Source organism: Mizuhopecten yessoensis, unplaced genomic scaffold (assembly GCF_002113885.1).
Source record: "Mizuhopecten yessoensis strain PY_sf001 unplaced genomic scaffold, ASM211388v2 scaffold5369, whole genome shotgun sequence".
NCBI classification, from domain to species: Eukaryota; Metazoa; Mollusca; class Bivalvia; order Pectinida; family Pectinidae; genus Mizuhopecten; species Mizuhopecten yessoensis.
The window spans coordinates 26,311-46,000 of NW_018406015.1; the positions used below are offsets into that span (position 1 = coordinate 26,311).

The following is a 19,690-nucleotide window of genomic DNA, read 5'->3' on the forward strand; positions in this document are numbered from 1 at the left end:
ACAGTGTACTACATACAGTATCACTGGTGCAGTGTATCATACATACAGTATCACCGGTGCATTGTATACTTCATACAGTATCACTGGTGCAGTGTATACTACCTGTGTATATGCCAGATAATGGATCCTGAAAAGGTATCTGTTATTCCTAGTATTGTGCAGCTGATATTTATTAGTGATAGCACATCAGCAGCCAGTAATAACAAATACCTGATTTTAAAGGTCAAGCAGATTTAACTGTCATCATCAATATAAATTTATATCTCTTAGTACATAAAACTTAAAAATAATTACAATTAAGTGGTTAAGGCATCCGACATTCTGCCACCACTATAGTCCTCCACCACTGGGTCGCGGGTTCGAGACCTACGTGGGGCAGTCACCAGGTACTGGCCATAAGACAGTGTTTTTTCTCTAAGAACTCCGGCTCTCCCGCCAACAAAATCTGAAACATCCTTAAATGTCCGTAGCTGTTAATAGGACGTTAAACACAAACAAACCCAACCAATAATATAATTACATCATAGTCACAATTGTAATGGTCTACCCAGAAAATGTCCTGTTGGTATATTTTAATTTGAGTGTATATACTTTTATTCTTATGTACAATATCTCTTAATAAATTGTATTATCAAAGTGTATGTGATATATATTGAGTATCTTGCTTCATCTACATTTCAAGTTTGTAAGACAGTTCAGAATTACTTCCCTTTCTTTACAGCACCAGCTTAATCACACAAAGCCGTGCTACAAAAATCTGATGTCACAAAGTATTCACTATTGTGTTAAAATAAAGGTTACTGCAAAAACAAAGCTTAAACAGAAAAAAACCTTTAACAAATCACTCTTGAGTTTACATAGCAGCTAGTTACATTCATGCGTAGAACAAAATTTTGACTAAAATCAGATGATAAATAATCAAGTCACATCCCTCAAAATCAAAATTCTGGATTTGGCACTGCATGACAAATTTTGTCAGATGTAAATATTCCACACTCAAGATGAAGTATTTTTTTTATTGCTGAATGGTTCAACTCTATAAATATACAATCGAAAAATATCTCTTATGCATGTTGCTAGCTTCCTTTACTCTAAACAACCTTCACCTTCCTTGTGAAGTCTTTTTAATAGAACACTCAAGTGATAACCCTGTGTGTTCAACTGCCTGAGTTACTCGAGAGTCACCAGAGGCATCCCAGTGAAGGTTGCCATACAAAATTAGGGAAGTAACTCCATCTTATCAATAATGTTTTTCAACTTCTTTTGGGTAGATCTGATTTTTGCTATTATGATTTTCTACAAAATGTAATTTTAAAATGAAGTTACAAAATTTCTTCAAGTAGAAAAAAGAAAAATAGATTTGGAAACTTATATTATTGAAAAAACCAAATGATGATGAATGTGTACATTATATGGTATCGGTAGGTAAATAAACAAGTTGTTAAGATGTTTAACTACCATTGTTATCTCGCTATATATTTGTATGTGTTAGAATTGCTGCCTGCATTTCTCTATACAGGGAATCTGTGGGTAAATATCCTAATAAATATTATTAAAAGCAACAATAATGTGCGTCTGTTTTGACTTCACAAGATAGGAGTTTTGCAATTTTGCAAGGAAAATGAAACTGAAAACTTGAGTCTATAAAACTTTGCACAGTTAAGTGAGGATGAACAGTAGTTGAGAGGGAGTAGTCAAGGGATGTGTAGGGTTACACTGATTGATTTGGTTTAGTATTGTGTATGCGCCCTTGTGATCGCGCAGAACTGATGCCGACTTTATAGTGCCGAAGACACCCAGCAGGACTCCCCGCCCAGTCACATTATACTGACAACAGGCAATCCAGTCGTCCCACTCCTAAATTGCTGAGCGTTAGGCAGAAGTAGAAACCACCATTTTTACAGACTCGGGTATGTCTCGGCCAGGGGACAGAACCCAAAGCCTTCCTCAAAGGGGCGACCGCTCAACTAAAGGCCAAAAGTAAGGCATTGTCAAGGGAGACATTAGGAAGAAGAAAGTTGTTTAGAAAGAAGAGAAAAGATAAAATCCCAAATTTTGTCTCCCCTTATGATCATGCAATGGGTGCAGCAGGAACAATTCTTAAGCCCTACCTGCAGGGTCTAGTTACACTGAGCATTGTGTAAGTAGTCCAGGGATGTCCAGGGTTACACTGAACATTGGGTTAAGAATCCAGGAATGTTGAGGGTTACACTGAACATTGTGTAAGTAGTCCAGAGATGTTGAAGGTTACACTGAGCATTGTGTAAGTAGTCCAGAGATGTTGAGGGTTACACTGAACATTGTGTAAGTAATCCAGGAATGTTGAGGGTTACACTTAACATTGTGTAAGTAGTCCAGGGATGTCCAGGGTTACACTGAACATTGTGTAAGTAGTCCAGATATGTTGAAGGTTACACTGAACATTGTGTAAGTAGTCCAGAGATGCTGAGGGTTACACTGAACATTGTGTAAGTAGTCCAGGATGCTGAGGGTTACACTGAACATTGTGTAAGTAGTTCTGGGCTGTTGAGGGTTACACTGAACATCGTGTAAGTAGTCCAGGGATGTTGAGGGTTACACTGAACATCGTGTAAGTAGTCCAGGGATGTTGAGGGTTACGCTGAACATTGTGTAAGTAGTCCAGGGATGTTGAGGATTACACTGAACATCGTGTAAGTAGTTCTGGGTTGTTGAGGGTTACACTGAACATTGTATAAGTAGTTCTGGGTTGTTGAGGGTTACACTGAACATTGTATAAGTAGTTCTGGGTTGTTGAGGGTTACACTGAACCTTGTGTAAGTAGTCCAGGGATATTGAGGGTTACACTGAACATTGTGTAAGTAGTTCTTGGTTGTTGAGGGTTACACTGAACATTGTGTAAGTAATCCAGGGATGTTGAGGGTTACACTGTATATTGTGTAAGTAATCCAGGGATGTTGAGGGTTACACTGTATATTGTGTAAGTAATCCAGGGATGTTGAGGGTTACACTGTATATTGTGTAAGTAATCCAGGGATGTTGAGGGTTACACTGTATATTGTGTAAGTAATCCAGGGATGTTGAGGGTTACACTGTATATTGTGTAAGTAATCCAGGGATGTTGAGGGTTACACTGTATATTGTGTAAGTAATCCAGGGATGTTGAGGGTTACACTGAACATTGTGTAAGTAGTTCTTGGTTGTTGAGGGTTACACTGAACATTGTGTAAGTAGTCCAGGGGTGTCCAGGGTTACATTGAACATTGTGTAAGTAGTCCATGGTAGTCCAGGGTTACTTTGAACATTAAGTAAGTAGTCCATGGATGTCTAGGGTTACACTGAACATTGTGTAAGTAGTCGACGGATGTCAAGGGTTACACTGAACATTGTGTAAGTAGTCCATGGATGTCTAGGGTTTCTTTGAACATTGTGAAAGTAGTCCATGGGTGTCCAGGGTTACACTGAACATTGTGTAAGTAGTCGAGGGATGTCCAGGGTTACACTGAACATTGTGTAAGAAGTCCAGGGATGTCCAGGGTTACACTGAACATTGTGTAAGAAGTCCAGGGATGTCCAGGGTTACACTGAACATTGTGTAAGAAGTCCAGGGATGTCCAGGGTTACACTGAACATTGTGTAAGAAGTCCAGGGATGTTGAGGGTTACACTGAACATTGTGTATGTAGTCCAGAGTTGTAGATGGTTACGCTGAACATTGTGTAAGTAGTCCAGGGTTGTTGAGGGTTACGCTGAACATTGTGTAAGTAGTCCAGGGATGTTGAGGGTTACGCTGAACATTGTGTAAGTAGTCCAGGGTTGTTGAGGGTTACACTGAACATTGTGTAAGTAGTCCAGAGTTGTTGAAGATGCTGGTAAGTTTAGTGTTATAAGCCTTGCTTTTGTTGAGGATGACAGATATGACATTTGACATAAAGTAATTACTGTGTGGTCTGTCTGTCCACACTTTTGTTTCCAGAGATGAATCTTAAAGTCAAATTTCATTGTTAGTGAAAATAAACTATCAGGATAGAGGGAGAAGTATGTTCTTATATCAGAATCCAAAAGACTGACCATATGAGAATTTGACACATTGATACACTTTGATATTTTGATGTGCACTGAGAGTTTAAAAGTTTTTATTTTCAATTTCACTCTTGCTAAAAATAAACTGATGGGGGAGGGAATGTATCGTGGTCCCCATCTTGGAATCCAAAACACTAATTAAATTGGACATGGTGATATTCTGCGATACGTAGATGTGTGAAAGAGGTTTAGAAATATTCAAGTACAAGGTCACTGTTACTAAAACCTACTGGGGGTGGGAGTCGAAGATCATGGTGGAACCCTTGCTGACCTGTCAGTGTTTCAGTTTTATGTTTCAAAATTTCAATGCACAAACTTGTTTTTGTTTCATGTTTCTTAGACCAATTCTCACAAAAATGTCTTTTGTAACAATGAATATTGATATTTAGTTAGTTAGAAAACATTGACTAAAAGTAACTGATAGAACAGTTAAAAGCTGGTACATCTCAGAGTCTTTTAAAACAAAACACATTATGGTTCTTCAGAATTTATTTATACATCGTATTAAATCAATACTTATGGCTTAATTATCACACTGCTCATTGCATGAGCTTTATATTCATTACAATCATAGATTTAAGATTGAACCTACTTCATTGGCCATAATCACAACAGGTATACCTCGACCCAAATAACTAATAAAGGCTAAAGGCTGGGTTTGTTTTAGACAAACTACAACAATCAAAGTGTGTCTGAAGTTGAACGGTTGTATATTTGCTAAAAGTCTGAGGAGTTAGGCTTTCGACCTGCATATGCTTTTAATATTTAGCAGGTGACCATGAGGGCACCATTAAGAGAAACTGGACTTTGAGGCTTCACTTGATCATGTTTGTGTAACGGGAGAAGAAAAATGCACGACTTGACTGGTATTCAAACCCTGGGCCTCCGAAGTCTAGATGGATGCTTTAATCAATTGAACATATTGGTTGTTAACTATCAACCATGTTCAGTTTAGCTGTACTTGTCAACAAGTTTTATTCCTATATTCATTCATATGTATGCTACAGCATTGTCCTTATAAGATAAACTAGTATCTATAAAATGTCCTATGCCAGTGTTTTCTGTCAAAATATATCGTGTTTATTACACAAAAAATAGCAGTTCTGTAAAACAAAGTATCAGGGAAATAAAAGATTATCTCAGATTGAAGTCACCTCATGAAATATGTAAACCTCATTCAGATTTGCAAGACTCACATTGGAATTTCTTTGAAACTGAAATTAACTACAAAGGTTTCTTTTTTTGCAATGATGATACCTACATGACCTCAAAATTAGATTTTTCATTAACACATGGCAATAATCTAGCCACAAATCAACAATTTCTGTATATTTTCATTCGCTTTGTTGACTAATACCAATACTTGTACATTATATACTCTAAATGACATTGCCTAAGTCCTGCTATTGAATCAACATTCTTACTTACTCATGTTACTACATGTATATTGAGCATTCATTTGATATGTTTTACATGTGTTCATTTTTTTTAAGGGGGGGGGGGGGGGGACACGTAGTTACTAGTTACAGGGGAATTCGTCCCTATACTATAAACTTATTTCAAGAAACTTCCTTTATCTGTGATTAATTAACCAAGGGATCGATAGATATATCTACATGAGCTTATCATCTGTAGAATTTACATAAAATAAAAATAACTGGCTGAAATGTTTTTTAAAAACAAATCAAAAAGAGGTAAAGATAAGTAATGCTTAGCAGAAAACATATTATGCCTATAAATATAATTGTAGGTAAGTAATAAATGCAATACCACACTATCTTAATATGACATCTCAAACAGCACATATTTTCCGTGTTATGTACATGTTTGTCCACACAAAAACTTGTGCTATTTGTGATGTTAGAAATGTTGTGTTGATTATTTATATAAATTCATTACTAATATCGTCTTATAAATGGTTAAATTGTGAAAACTAGTCATGGAAAATCTGATTAAAATATTAACTGATCATCAGTAGGCTAGGAACAAGGTGTGCCAGATGGATGATTATCAATTGATGATTAGAATTGTTACTTACAAACACTTCAAAAATTAAAGCATTTTATTCATCTTTTTCTATATGAGCCGGATATTCCTATGCTGATTTTTGCAGAATTATTGAATTAAGTAGAATTATATAAGTTCAACAATTTTCTCCTTATGAAAACAATGTGTTTGTACAAATCTGTAAGAAATCATGTAAGAATGACAACCTGTTGTACGGCTTACATAATTATATAGGAACAACAAGTTATTCACAGGTGTAGAATTTGACAAACCTGCCGGATAGAACATGAGAAAATCATCAGATATTCATAATTGATCAATGCATTTCCACATTAAGCTGACAATCTATTATAGTACATTTTGTAACTGATGACGGACCCCTTATGAATAATGGCATCTATAATTGTAAATGATATATAGCCCAACACCTCCCAAGGACTTAAACAGAAAAGTTTAATAGGCTCATACCATATATTATCATTCCCAGAAATTTTGCACCAAGGGACGTACAGAAGCAGATTGCAAAATAAAATACAATTCCAATAACCAGCAAAATTCTCACCTATTACACACAGGTTTACATATATTTGTATTGATACCCAAAATTTTGAAGAAATCTGTCCCTGAATTGATAAATACATAACGGTAAGTAGTCAAGTATAGCCAGCAGAGGACATCAACTCCTCTTAAATTGTGTTTTATCAGAAAAAAATCAACTATTTACAGCTTCATATCACATCACAATAATGCTGAATTTACAAAAAACAAGTCCATATAAAGCGAACTTCACAGTAGGATAATACATGCCTAGCAACACACTGATTTCAGTGTGATTCCAAACTTTGTTGTAGGGGTACAATAGTGTGATGTCATATGAATTGAAAACCAGAGCTGTAATTTTGTTATGAAAATATTTGTTCTCCAATAAGTCATGAAGTATATATTATCTTATATCATCTATTTTTATGAAACCTTTGACTGTTGAAGAAACTTTTTCAAGTCAGATTATCATTCTCTCCTCCTGTCACCAATGCCACTATATGAGAAGTGTTTCAGAGCTTGAGTGTACTAACCATACCACCAGAGCTTTAGCAGGACCCTTAATCAAACAATGTCACAAAGGTAAAATTTCTGTCAGAAATAAATAACATAACTAAAGGACTGTTAGATACCTGACCATATCTGTACTTTCTCTTTGGCATATAGTAATCAGATTCAATGGGATAGTGTTCTAATGAATCTATACTGCTAGATCAAAATATAACTATCATTATTTTCAATTAATTTTGAATTAATAGCAATAAACTTAACTGTTTACGATAAAAGATTGTAATTGTTAAAATATTTCCTTCATTGCGAATTGGACAGATCCCACTGTAAAATCATACCCGAGACATGGTGTGGGATATAACAACCTAAGAATAAGTCCAAAACAGTGAATTACAACTGTAATATAAAAGTACACACTAAAGATTGAAAAGCAGGTCCCCAACCTCATTTCTCATCAAATAAAAAAATGAACGTAAAATTTGATAAAAATCCCTTGTGTGTTTACAATCTCTATAAACAATTCTTTCATATGAATTATTGAAATGCTGCAAAAAATTCATGAGACATTTTATGTAAAAATTGGCTTTTTTATCACAAATATTTGTGGAAACATTGATTTACAAATTAGTATAATAAATAATTGTATAATTTCCTTTATTACAATATCAACGCAACAATACTTGAATCATTCATATTTTTCATAACAGCCTACTATGTTATATATCCTTTACTGCAGGAGTAGTTGAATTATGTTTTGCATTAATTATCATTTGAATAATTAAATGGAGACATTTTGAGGTGATTTTTCAGAAGGAGATAGTATATAATTATCCTTAGGCTTTCTTATGTATTAAAACCCATGACTTAATTACGATAAAAAACATTAAAAAGCTAAATTTGTATATTGAGTTATGGAAGTAAAATCTTGTTTTTTTTACAAACATTCAGCAAGGTGCTATAGCAGTTACCATTACTCTTTGATCATTGTGAAAAGAACAAGTGTGACTTTGATGTAAGGAATGGTCAATTAAACTGTTTATTTTAGGAATTCAACAACTAATTGACCACACAAAGTGCCTCATAGAAAAACAGTGAATATACTTCATTTGGAAATTTGTTCAAGACAATGACAAATATTAATATTTACAGACTTTGTCTACTTATTAAAACAGCTTCCAAGAAGACCAAATATTTCTACTTTCAAATTGTTTTCATTGTTGATAATTGCATCGAATGAAATGGTGACGAAATCATTTCTTTTCTAAACTGAATCAACAATAAGAAGTTTAACAATCACTATTTGCTGTGAAATTCCTGAGAAATCCTTAGAATAACCACAGAAACTGGTCTTATATTTGTACAAAAAAATCCTTATAAATGAGAATCCTTCAGCTAGTGATATCACAATCTCCGTAAGTAAATATGTACTGGCACAGGGTTTTATACACGTATATGTTTTTGGCACAAAAAAAAATGAATGAATTTGTATACATGTATATTGTAAGAATCAATTTGATTGGAAATCCAATAAAAAATCAACATTATACAATTTATATTTAGGCATAAAATTCTCATTTGTGCCCTTAAACTTGGGTCTATATCATTACAACAAAAATGGTTGAAATTAAAATTAATTTAGAGAAATACACCAATTCACAAACATTGTATGACTTCCATATTCCAGAAGGATGTTGAATAAACACATAAAATTTATAAGCTTACAGGGAGTATTTTACTTTCACTCTATTCATCAAATATTGTAACAGTCTTACAACACATTCCGCTGTGCTGTACACATCTTTTATCTTTGTGTCCTATTATTTGGTACTGACCTTGAAATTCAAGTGACCTTCAAGGTCACCATCAGGTGACATGGTATAAGTTGCAATGTATTGCTTCATTTGCTTAGATAACAGACCCGCTATAGAATTACACCCAGTCGGAAGTATCATCTGATATTTTACGGCAAAATCATTCTTCTTCGTCTTCATCAGCATCATCAAACTGTCCTGTCTCTGCTGCGAAGGCTACCTGGTATTTGATTATTGGTTCTGTGTGGATGTCGTAAGGCAGAAATAAATGTTCATCCACCTCATAGCCAGCCTCAGCCAAAGTTTTTGGACGTGGGTGCTGGTATATGTTGTTGAAGTCGTCTGCAAAGATACAAAGGACTTAAAATTTCAGTTACATACAAAATCACAGATGGTGTTATCTAACTGTATTTTCTAAAAACATTTTTTTGATATTTATAATCGAGGCTTTATTTTTGATGATTCAGTGTACTTATTTACTTGTAAAACTGCAGTCTTCAGTGGATACCATTATTCTCTTACCCTGGACAGGGATATTCACCATTTTACTGGTGTGAGATTTTCTTATCTCACTCTAGGGTTGAGACAAGCTACATGTGCTCTTTGCACGTTCTCAACAATTGTATGACAACATAGCAACAATACCATGACGTCACGGCAATAATACAATGACGTCGTGTCGACAATTCAATCGCATCATATCAACATTGTCTTGAATTGATGTAACGGCAATATCATTAGATAAGAGGGTAAACAGGGTAAGAGAAAAATAATCATTCACCTCCTTGGGAGTGAAACAGGGGATCTCAACCCTCTGGGTAAGATTCTATTAATCTGCTGCTTGAAATATACTTTAAACTTCATGATTACCTACATTGTTCTCATTTCTACTGAAATCCATCTAAGAACTAACACCATACCATATGGATTTTCTGTTTGTATTTCTTCAATCTCTGCATCCCAATCTTCCACAGGTTCCGATGGGACCTCTGGACCTTCCCCTGGTACTGGTTCTGGTACCTTCGAGACTGGATCCTCTTGATTCCCTGTGAATGAAATAGCAGTGAAATCAAACCACAAACAACTAACACTATCATATGTAGATTTTAAGTCTCTCTCACAAGGATTCTTTTCTTTCTAGTTTTGTATTACTTTATTCGAATTATTATGAGAAAATGTAAAATGTTGTAATCCTCTGTAAAAGGAAATATTTGCCAGTTGTTTACATCCCAATATAGTATTCAAACAGAAATCAAATACTAGTTTCATGTTGTTTAAAGTCCTAATGCTCCCTACCAAATGCAGTACTTTCCTCAGTAAATGTTCATACCTTTTATAATAAAATTTTATAATACTTGAGCTAAAGCTCAGGTGACCTAAAAAGGTGTACAATCACCATCATACATAAAGCTAATCATCTCAATATGCACATATGTAAAGGGTGGTATGTACATGAAGTCTGTGCAAAGAGCCTAAAATGCAGACGTGAAGAGGTGAGTTTTTATCTTGTTTAATGATTAAAAACATTATTAAGCATATAGTAAAACGACTAAGGACTTCATTTCAGTGAATATGTGATTACAGTATTTGGACCTGAGAAAGTGATATTGACATGGAGATCATCTTAATCAATATAATTTTCTCAGGTCCATTATAACCATGTAATCACTTTAGCAATAGTCCATAATTGATAAATATTTATTTCTTTGTTTTTGATTACTAACTAGTAAAGAAACAAAAACTTTTGAACAAAAATTATAAATAACCAGTTATAGCATACCATGTTTTCTTGTTTTGGGAAAGAAAAGTGGTGGCTCAAAGTTATCATCTCCATTGAATTCCTCACTTTTGCTGTCACTACTTGCTTCGTCAATCTCCTCTGAGGTCTTTGAGCTGTATGGTATGTGTCCTCTGTCATATTGATGGACATATTTCTCTCGTTTCTGGGGACCAGTGTGACTTCGCCAGATTGAGGAACAGAGGTTTAGCTCAGCCGCTCGTCTGTACAGATCCTGAGAGTAACCATTGTTAGCGGTTTGATCATCCTCTTCCTCACTCTCGTCTTCTTCCCTCTCCATCAAAGAGACCTACCACATAAAACAGTCTTTAAGTTAGAAGAAATATGTACATTTATACATCTTTAATGCTAATAAAAATTTCATGGTCTTAAAGTTAATTTAAGTTTACTTTCACAGCAGCACATACATGTTATTGTACAAACATTCTTAGCGCTCACATTAAAAATCCATCCATTACTCACAATAATGATCTGAAATTTGGACACCTCAAGTTTATCAATAATTTTTCAATATAAACTAGAACACTGTCCTATCAGTAAGGGTCCAACCTAGTACAAGTTACAAACTAGCACCACATTTAAAATTCACCTTTCGGTAGATGATATGATGCATGATGATTTTCAGAGAAATTCCTATGGCCGATGGGCCATCAACTAAACAAGAAACTAGTGTATTCATTGTTGCTATGAATATGTGTAGTTTTCAAAATTTTTGATATGTTTAAAAAAAATCCGAAAGTAACAAAAATAAAGATATACAATGTACAATAATAATTTCTAACTGATAAAGACTGAAATAAGTTCAAAAAATACAAGTAAACAAACAATCTCGCTTAAAGTCAACACTATAGAGTACTTGATTTTTGTGTAATAAGTTCAAAATTATTTTATCGCAGGACACTACTAACCAAATATCATTATCATTTGCCCAACAGTTGTTTAAAGGAATGGTTGATGAATAATTGATGGATGGACATACAAACAACAGACACACAACAGATGCCACTCACTGCATAAGCTCACTTGGCTCTTTAGCCAGATGACCTGAACATATGCAAAATATCAACTTTCAAAATTTGCTTGTGATCCTCTGATAAAGAGTTAGGTTCGAATATCAACAGTACTGTTCAAATTTAACCATCACAAGCTAGTTCTAAGCACACAATTGTTAAAGTTTGACCCTGTGGAATTCAACCTCTATATCATTAGTAGTCTTTCTACAGTAAATACTCCCTATATGTAAGGGACTATATCGTGGGACTATATTGTGGGACTATATCATTAGTACTCTTTCTACAGTAAGTACTCCCTATATGTAAGGGACTATATCGTGGGACTATATCGTAAGCGTTCCTTGTTTAATGTTTGGTATCCTAGTACCTTGTCAGCTAGACTCTTAATGTCATCATCATGAACGAGGAGATCCTGACGGGGTCGCCCACGCCAGTTGTTTCTTAGGTTTGGGTCACGTTTGGCGTAGATGGTCTTCTTTCTCAAGGTGGGAACCTCCTGCCAAGGAATGGACAGCTTGTTCTGTAGAAGTAAATAGGCCAATGTATATGGATCTGATATTGACAGATAAACATGTCTGAATTATTCCTTGATTCTCCTTACTCAGTTCAAAGTTTTCATTATTGACATCCACCAAACACATCGCCACACCTAATATCATTAACAATAACTGGCACATCATGATAATTAGTCGGGATCCAGTATACAGATTTAAATTGACTTTCAATGAAACTGATTTTCAAAAATCAATATCAGAGTCAAGATCCCATTTTTATTTGTCAATATTTAGTTGAACATGCTTCTTTCAATATTCTTGTATCAAAGATATTTATAGTCTTAGCAATAAAAGAGAACTATTTGTATAACAGCAGTTAACCTTACCCAGTGACCATTAATACAACTGTACAAACCTCGTTCAAATCCAAACGGATAAGTTTGGTGAAATATTCTATAGCTGTAGGGATTTCCGAGAGCTTGTTGTTGAATAAGTCCAGAGTATTGAGATTGATCAGTCCACTGAATGATTCTGGCAGCTCCTCCAACTGTCAACATGAAGTACAAGTATATTACACCTAGCAACAACTGTCTCTTATATAATATATCCTCAATGCAACAAACATATTTACTGCATTAGGTTGGTCAGGATGTTCTACAGCAGTGAAGGAATACTTATTCAAAAACCTTACAAACAACTAATCAGGAAGTTCCCAGCTTTGATAATCCATCTAAAGATGCATTTCATCTTTGAATAACTAAACCTGTTAAAAAAAATACCTGATGTTAAGAAAAACCTGTACAATTTTCATGGTTTTTCATAATCTGATCTGATGTTTAGAAAATTGAAATATTTGCTTTCCTAAACATAAACCACATTAAATCCAACAAATGTTATTCTTTCTTGTATCCAAGAAGATTGGAACAGTCTCTGTATGTCATAAAAATTTCATCTCATAAGGTTTATGAAACTTTGTACATGTCCTTAAGTTCCTGTAGAGCCTGGTTTAATGAAAAACTTGTTCCATCAGATTCACATTGGAGTTTACAGATAAATTTTAAATGTCTGGTATGGGCTGTATTTAATTATGATCTTTGAACAAGACTTCTTATTAACATCATTATGGATCTATGTATACTAAACATGTTAGAAACTGAGAAGCATTGGGAAGTCCTTTAACAACACTGAAGTTTACCAGATTGTTGTCCAGCCTTAGGTCCTGTAATGCAGTCAGATTTCCAAAGGAACTTGGGAGAAGTTGAAGCTTGTTTTTTGACAGCTGACAAAACTTCAGAGACTTCAAATTTCCAAATGATTCCGGCAAATCACTTAAGAGATTCTGACCTGAAAACAACAAAGTTTATATAATGAACATTAAATTAATAGAAGAAGATATATATATAGAGGATATCCAACAGTTCCTTGTTGAATATATATTCAAAGTTATTGAATTTCTATTACATTTTAAAACATAGACAAAAATTATCTGCATTAATTTAGAAAGTGTGTGGATTAGTAGAATTTTTTTTAGCATCCTATATTAAAATGACATCATACTTGACAAGCTACTAGGCTAGTTCTGTTTGTCATTTAAATGGACTAATCAATACAATGCAATCATTTCTGCTATTAATACAAGTTTTATAACGAGTACCGCGGGGCGGAACAATATACGCCCATCGAATGCCATATAGAGTTATATACTTTCTTACATTGAAATAAGATCTGCACCATTATAAGAGTGGTTAGCTGACATGCTATAAAAAATGTAGAAGAAAATCTCCGGACAAAAAAAATCAAATACTGAAATGAACAAAGGGCAATAACTTTTGCAAAAAATCGTCAAATCAAAATTCTTTCAAATGAGACACAACTTCATATCATGATTATAGTGTATACCAAGTTTCAAAGAGATCCGTAGAAAAATGTAGGAGGAGATTGCCGGACAAAAATCAAATACTTACATAAACAAAGGGCAATAACTTTTACAAAAATTAGTGAATCAAAATTCGTTTCAAGGAAACACAACAACATATCCTGATTATTTAGCCTACTAAGTTTCAAAGAAATCCTTCAAAAAATGTAGGAGGAGATCTCAGGACAAAAAATAAAATACTGAAATGAACAAAGGACAATAACTTTTGGAAAAATTGTTGAATCAAAATTCTTTTAAGGGAGACACAACTTCATATCATGATTATAATGTATAACAAGTTTCAAAGAGATCGGTCGAAAAATGTTAGAGGAGATTGCCGGGCAAACAAAAGTTTACGCCGGCCAGACAACCCCATACCATAATACTTCCGTCAAATTTGACGGGCGTATAAAAAGATTCTTGTTTGGTGTAATTTGGTTTACTTTTGTTTAACGTCCTATTAACAGCTAAGGTCATTTAAGGACGTGCATCCATATGCATGTAGTGTATGCGTACTTGCGTGCATGTTTTGCTGGAGACAGGGTATGTTGGTTGTGTTTGCCTACTTGTGATAGCTCGGATCTGATGCCGACTTTATAGTGCTATCTCACTGAAATACCATGCCGAAGGCACCCAGCACAGCAGGTCACATTATACTGACAAGGGGTGAAAAAGATTCTAAAGCTCGAGGGATCATGCAATTGGCACCTGCCATGAATCCTAACACCTAGATCTTCTTTAGTTCTATTAATGCAAGAGAGATCTCTTCTTTTCCCTTATCAATTAATATCTGATGGGTTGATATGCCAACAGTAATTCACCTTGTGGTAACTTTTGATCAAAACATCTGTGTAGCTACTTCTGAGACAAAAACATGAAGGCTACCATATGCAGCTATCTTGTATTTTTGTTTATATTTTTTTCCCCAAAAGTAGACATGAACAACTAAGGATCAGGATCCCCAGAGGAACCTAATTTGTGAAACTCAAAAAAATATTCCTACAGTAATTAAATTACTGAGAATTAGCAATTACAAAGTTTAACTGCTAAAATCAAAGATAACACTTGGAAGAACAAGTCATCCAATGCAATAATTTGTGGGTGGTCGGATGGCTCAGTGGGTAGCACACTTGCCTTTCACCAAGACGACCGGGGTTTGATCCCCTGATCGGACGTGAAAAGGTTTTGTGTCACCTGGCCGACCACGTGGGTTTCTCCGGGCACTCCAATTTTCTCCCACATTAAGACCCCTGCACGCTAACATCTGGGCTAACAAGAGTGATTTACATAAGTTAAAATAGCTTGTTTCATAATTGTTGTAAAATAAATAAAGTTAACAATGCAATCAGTCTTAATATTAAATGCACACAACTAAGAACCAACATATAATAAATCAAAAATTGAGAGAAAGATATAATCAGAATTTCTTAGCAATAATAAGAATCAAGGATAGATGACAGATCTAAATAGATCAATCACAAAAAGTGATTTGAACTGGCCCCCATTTTATGATAGCTATATAGTTGGCTAATAAAAGTTGGATGATTTTACTTACCCAGATCAAGAAATTCAAGGCATGCCAAGTTACCAAACTCTTCTGGTAGTGCTTGAAACAAATTTTCATTTAAATGGATTTCTTTAAGGTTAGCTAAATCTCCAATGCTATTTGGTAAATAACTCAGCCAGTTGCCATTCTGGAAGGCCCACCTTTCAAGTTCATCTATCACACTTCCAAGAAAAAACTTTTCCAAACTTCTAAGTTTACCAATGGAATCTGGCAGTTTTGTCATAAAGTTTCCTCCAAAGTCAAGCAGTTTGAGCTTTTTGCAGTTTTCTCCAAATCTGTCAGAGAATGGCTCATTGTGGAATTTATTGTCCTTCAAAGAAAGTTCAACAGCTTCATAGAGATCTTCTATCCAGTCAGGCATTTCTGCCAACTGATTTCTATCAGCGTACAACTTTTTTAATCTGCAAGCAGAGTTGAAGTGAGATGGTAGAAATTTAAGGAAATTCCCAGACAAATCCACAGCTTCCAGATTGTTTAAGTCCCCTAACATTTCTGGAATTGCTTTTAGTTTGTTGTTGCACATATTAAGGATGCGTAAACATTTCAGCCGCCCGATTCCATCATTTACATGATCTATTTTATTCTCTTCCAATTCAAGTATTTCTAAACTTTCCAACAAACCTAATGTGCTTGGAAGACTTTCCAACTTGTTGTCGTCCAGGCATAATGTTTGCAGATTTCGGAGTTCACCAATGTTTTCTGGTAATGCTTGGAGACTATTTCCTGTTGCCTTGAGTACCTGAAGATTTGTTAATCCACATATTGACTCACACAATTCGGTCACACAATTTTCATTAAAATACAACTCCCTTAAACAGCTTACACAACCAGTAAAAACAGGCAAACTGGTGATTTCATTTCCTGTTAGAGAGAGCACTTCCAAATTGGGGAAGTATTTAGAAAAATGTTCAGGCAATGACTCAAGGTCGTTGTAGTCAAGAAGAAGCTGTGTGACCTGGGACGATGAGCTGGTGAGAATGTCCTCTGGCAAACTCTGAAGGTCACGAGATGACAAGTCTATTTCTGCAGAACCTGTATCTACATCAGAGGCAATAACCTCCATATTTTCTGTTTCACTCGAGGCCGGCATCATCCGTCAAACTAAAATAGGTCTGCAGAATGGATATTTTCAAGTTCTACAATCAAAAAATAAGAAGCATTATCAGTTAATATTTCAATATGGTTAGGAAATAAATGTCAGTTATATGCATTAGACATAAAACGGTTCTGTTGGTTGACTTCAACCAAAGGAACTAGCCTCGTCTGTCAATACACCCATAAGATTATATTATGGGTGTATTGACAGACGGGGCTAGTACCTGTGCATCAATAATGTGCTGTGGTAAGTATTGATTACATATATACCAGAGAACTTAAAGGTAGACCCTAACCATCATCAAACCGAATAAAAAATGTACACAGTCAACTTTCTTAACCAGATGCCCAACAGGACCTTGGAATAAACAGATTTACAAACTATATGCCTGTAGATTTAATATATGTAGATATATACATTCAATAACACCTTGATCTAAATTTGTCAGATACTTGCAGTAATGACATTTTAATATGTATCCATGTTTTGCAATGTGACACAAAACATAGATGAGCATTATTAGAATGTTAAAACAGCAAATATTTGACAAGAAATGCCCTAATTGTAGTTGTTTGGACTAGGTCAATCGTCTGCAACTGGTGAAAAGGGGATGGATTCTCGAACAGGGGTTGTTAACAGTTCTGGGGCGAAGACTTGCGAAAAAGAGGGAGGCACTTGATTTGGTTGATCGCTAGCGATCACATAGCTCAATTGGTATAGCATGTCTCAGTCTATTTGGAGGGTCTAGGGTTCAAATCCTGGTCTGGCAGTGCATTTTTCCACTCCTCCTATATAATGTAAGCTTTATATATTCTTCATATTGGAGATCATCGATCCCATAAATAAGGAGCTATATCTTTTGAACATCCCTGTTTACCACCTGGACGGAAATGCTTTGAAGCAATTGTCGCCAAGAACAGAGCTTTTCATTAACAGAATTTAGTGTTGAAAAAATCGAAGTGCAGCAATTATGCCTGTGCAATTTAAATTATTCATCATTTTGATATTGGAGCATGAATGATCATGAATTTTCAAGCTCATGAATCACCATACTACTTATCTATAGCATTATTCATAAACTTAATGGGTTTGATGTGTTATGGTTGATAAATCCCAGGTAAAGGCAAAATATATTTTGATTTGCTTCAAGTTGGGAACTATTTTAACCGATTGGCTTACATTGTAAATAAGCATATTATTGTCGCTGTAAACAGGGAGATTTCAGTGAGTGATGCTTAAATTGGGGTTTGTTTACGATACATTCATTTCTTGATACTTAAATGGTGCAAGTATCCAGTGACGAATGATTTGTAAACAAAATCAATAATTGCGAGCACCCGTGGATCATGCCCAATTCTTCTTTAGTAGGCTAGTGAATTTGTGCTCTTGGTTTGTTTGAAACGACATTTTCGGCACCGGTGAGCCGACCGTGGGGCCATCTGGAAATAAAAATTTATACATTCTGAAATATACACACTTACCAAATAAACGAAAACCCATACAGTTCAGGTCTATTAAGCGTTTACAAATAGTTCTGAATAAAATTAATTGATTTCACTTTTGACTGACTATCTACTTTCTGTGGAACGCTTCATGTTACAAGCCAGCTCACGAGAGCTCACGAAACTTACCGGAAGTTTACAAACGCGCGGTCCTACCAAAAATGAAATTGATTTAATGCAGTTACAAATGTAACATATGAAATTAAAAGATTGATAACTTAATCTCAACTTGAAGAGAACATAACAGTGCATTATTATTTGATATGTTCCTACTTAATATTATAAAATAATAATATTATATATTTTACGACAATAGATAACTCACTTTCGGCAGAGGATTTGACAGGCGCTTGTTTTGATTCGACACAATGTCGTTCACAGTAGTAATAACGGAGTTATGAAGTGCTGTGGCTTCCGTAAAGTCCTATGGTGAAGCTGAATATTGTCAAGACACTGTCAAGGATTGCCAGTATTGGAATTTAATTAAGGTTATATCATACTGAAATCTAAATTGTAGATTTGCATGTAGATGCATGCATGCTCTGACTTGTCTTCTGTAGGTACTGTACTCACTGGGTAGAGAGTACCATTGAGGGTGTCATATATTTGATCCTGTCACTAACATGTCAGTGTCGATAATTCATTTATTCAGTTAAACTTAAAAGACAGCATATATACTTATACACATGTGTTTCAACATAATGAATATTGTATTCTTTAAATTAAGTTAGTCCGAAATGATGGAACTATAAGTTATAACTACAATTTGTATCCCCATCTATTTATTTTTGATGGGGCGGAGATACAACAAGCAATTAGACAGAAAGTGTATTTGATAGAATACTATTGATGATATACAATACAAGAAAAGAAAGATATCAATTATTTTGGGAAATTGGTATGATATATACATTTAAAATGACAATAAAATCAAATTGCAATCAAAACTAAATCATTTAAAAAAAGTGAGGTCTACTTTAAGGTGGCTCGACACATCGTCATCAGCGTCCATTTTCGTGACGTACTTCCGGAAAAAGTACAGCTCGGACTCAATTATCTTGATCGAAATGTGCATGTACACCGTGTCGTCATTTCCGTTTTGCGTATCGGGTATTCAATATCGTAGTGCAAATTATAGTAACACCTGGGCCGTTTGCGTTTAAACGGTCAAAGCGATCGGACCACTGTTGTTCGTTTATTAAATAAGGTAGGACCTAGTTATCTGATGCTGCTTTCAGGCGAGCCTTGAGAAAGCCTTGCAAGTCTTGCATACACATTTGTAGGTCCGCCAGGATTTATACCCGGAATTGTTACATTTATAAACGGTCAAACCGGTTGTTCCGCATAAACGAACAGGCCCCTGGTAAACAATAGTA

At 35.0% G+C, this 19,690-nt stretch overlaps 2 protein-coding genes across 3 annotated transcripts in view; one reads left to right on the top strand and one right to left on the bottom strand.

The window, feature by feature from the left end:
- Window positions 1-5,558: 5,558 nt before the first annotated feature.
- Window positions 5,559-18,464, bottom strand: LOC110450616 (leucine-rich repeat protein lrrA-like). 2 transcript variants are annotated; one of them, XM_021498231.1, is made up of 8 exons: window positions 18,444-18,464; window positions 15,705-16,852; window positions 13,430-13,578; window positions 12,650-12,781; window positions 12,108-12,260; window positions 10,710-11,016; window positions 9,850-9,975; window positions 5,559-9,271 (listed from the first exon to the last, which is right to left on the bottom strand). In XM_021498231.1, exons 2-8 carry the CDS (start codon window positions 16,807-16,809, stop codon window positions 9,090-9,092), a joined length of 2,154 nt encoding a protein of 717 aa, XP_021353906.1. In that variant the 5' UTR covers window positions 16,810-16,852; window positions 18,444-18,464; the 3' UTR covers window positions 5,559-9,089. The 2 variants fall into 2 exon arrangements, with proteins under 2 accessions (XP_021353906.1, XP_021353905.1); XM_021498230.1 differs by having other exon boundaries at window positions 18,294-18,455.
- A 179-nt stretch (window positions 18,465-18,643) lies between these two features.
- The window catches only part of LOC110450617 (coiled-coil domain-containing protein 57-like), a 20,302-nt gene continuing 19,255 nt past the window's right edge, over window positions 18,644-19,690 (top strand). Inside the window, exon 1 of the mRNA XM_021498234.1 lies at window positions 18,644-18,802. The gene's annotated coding sequence lies outside the window, so the exon portion shown is untranslated. The remainder of the gene's footprint in view (window positions 18,803-19,690) is intronic.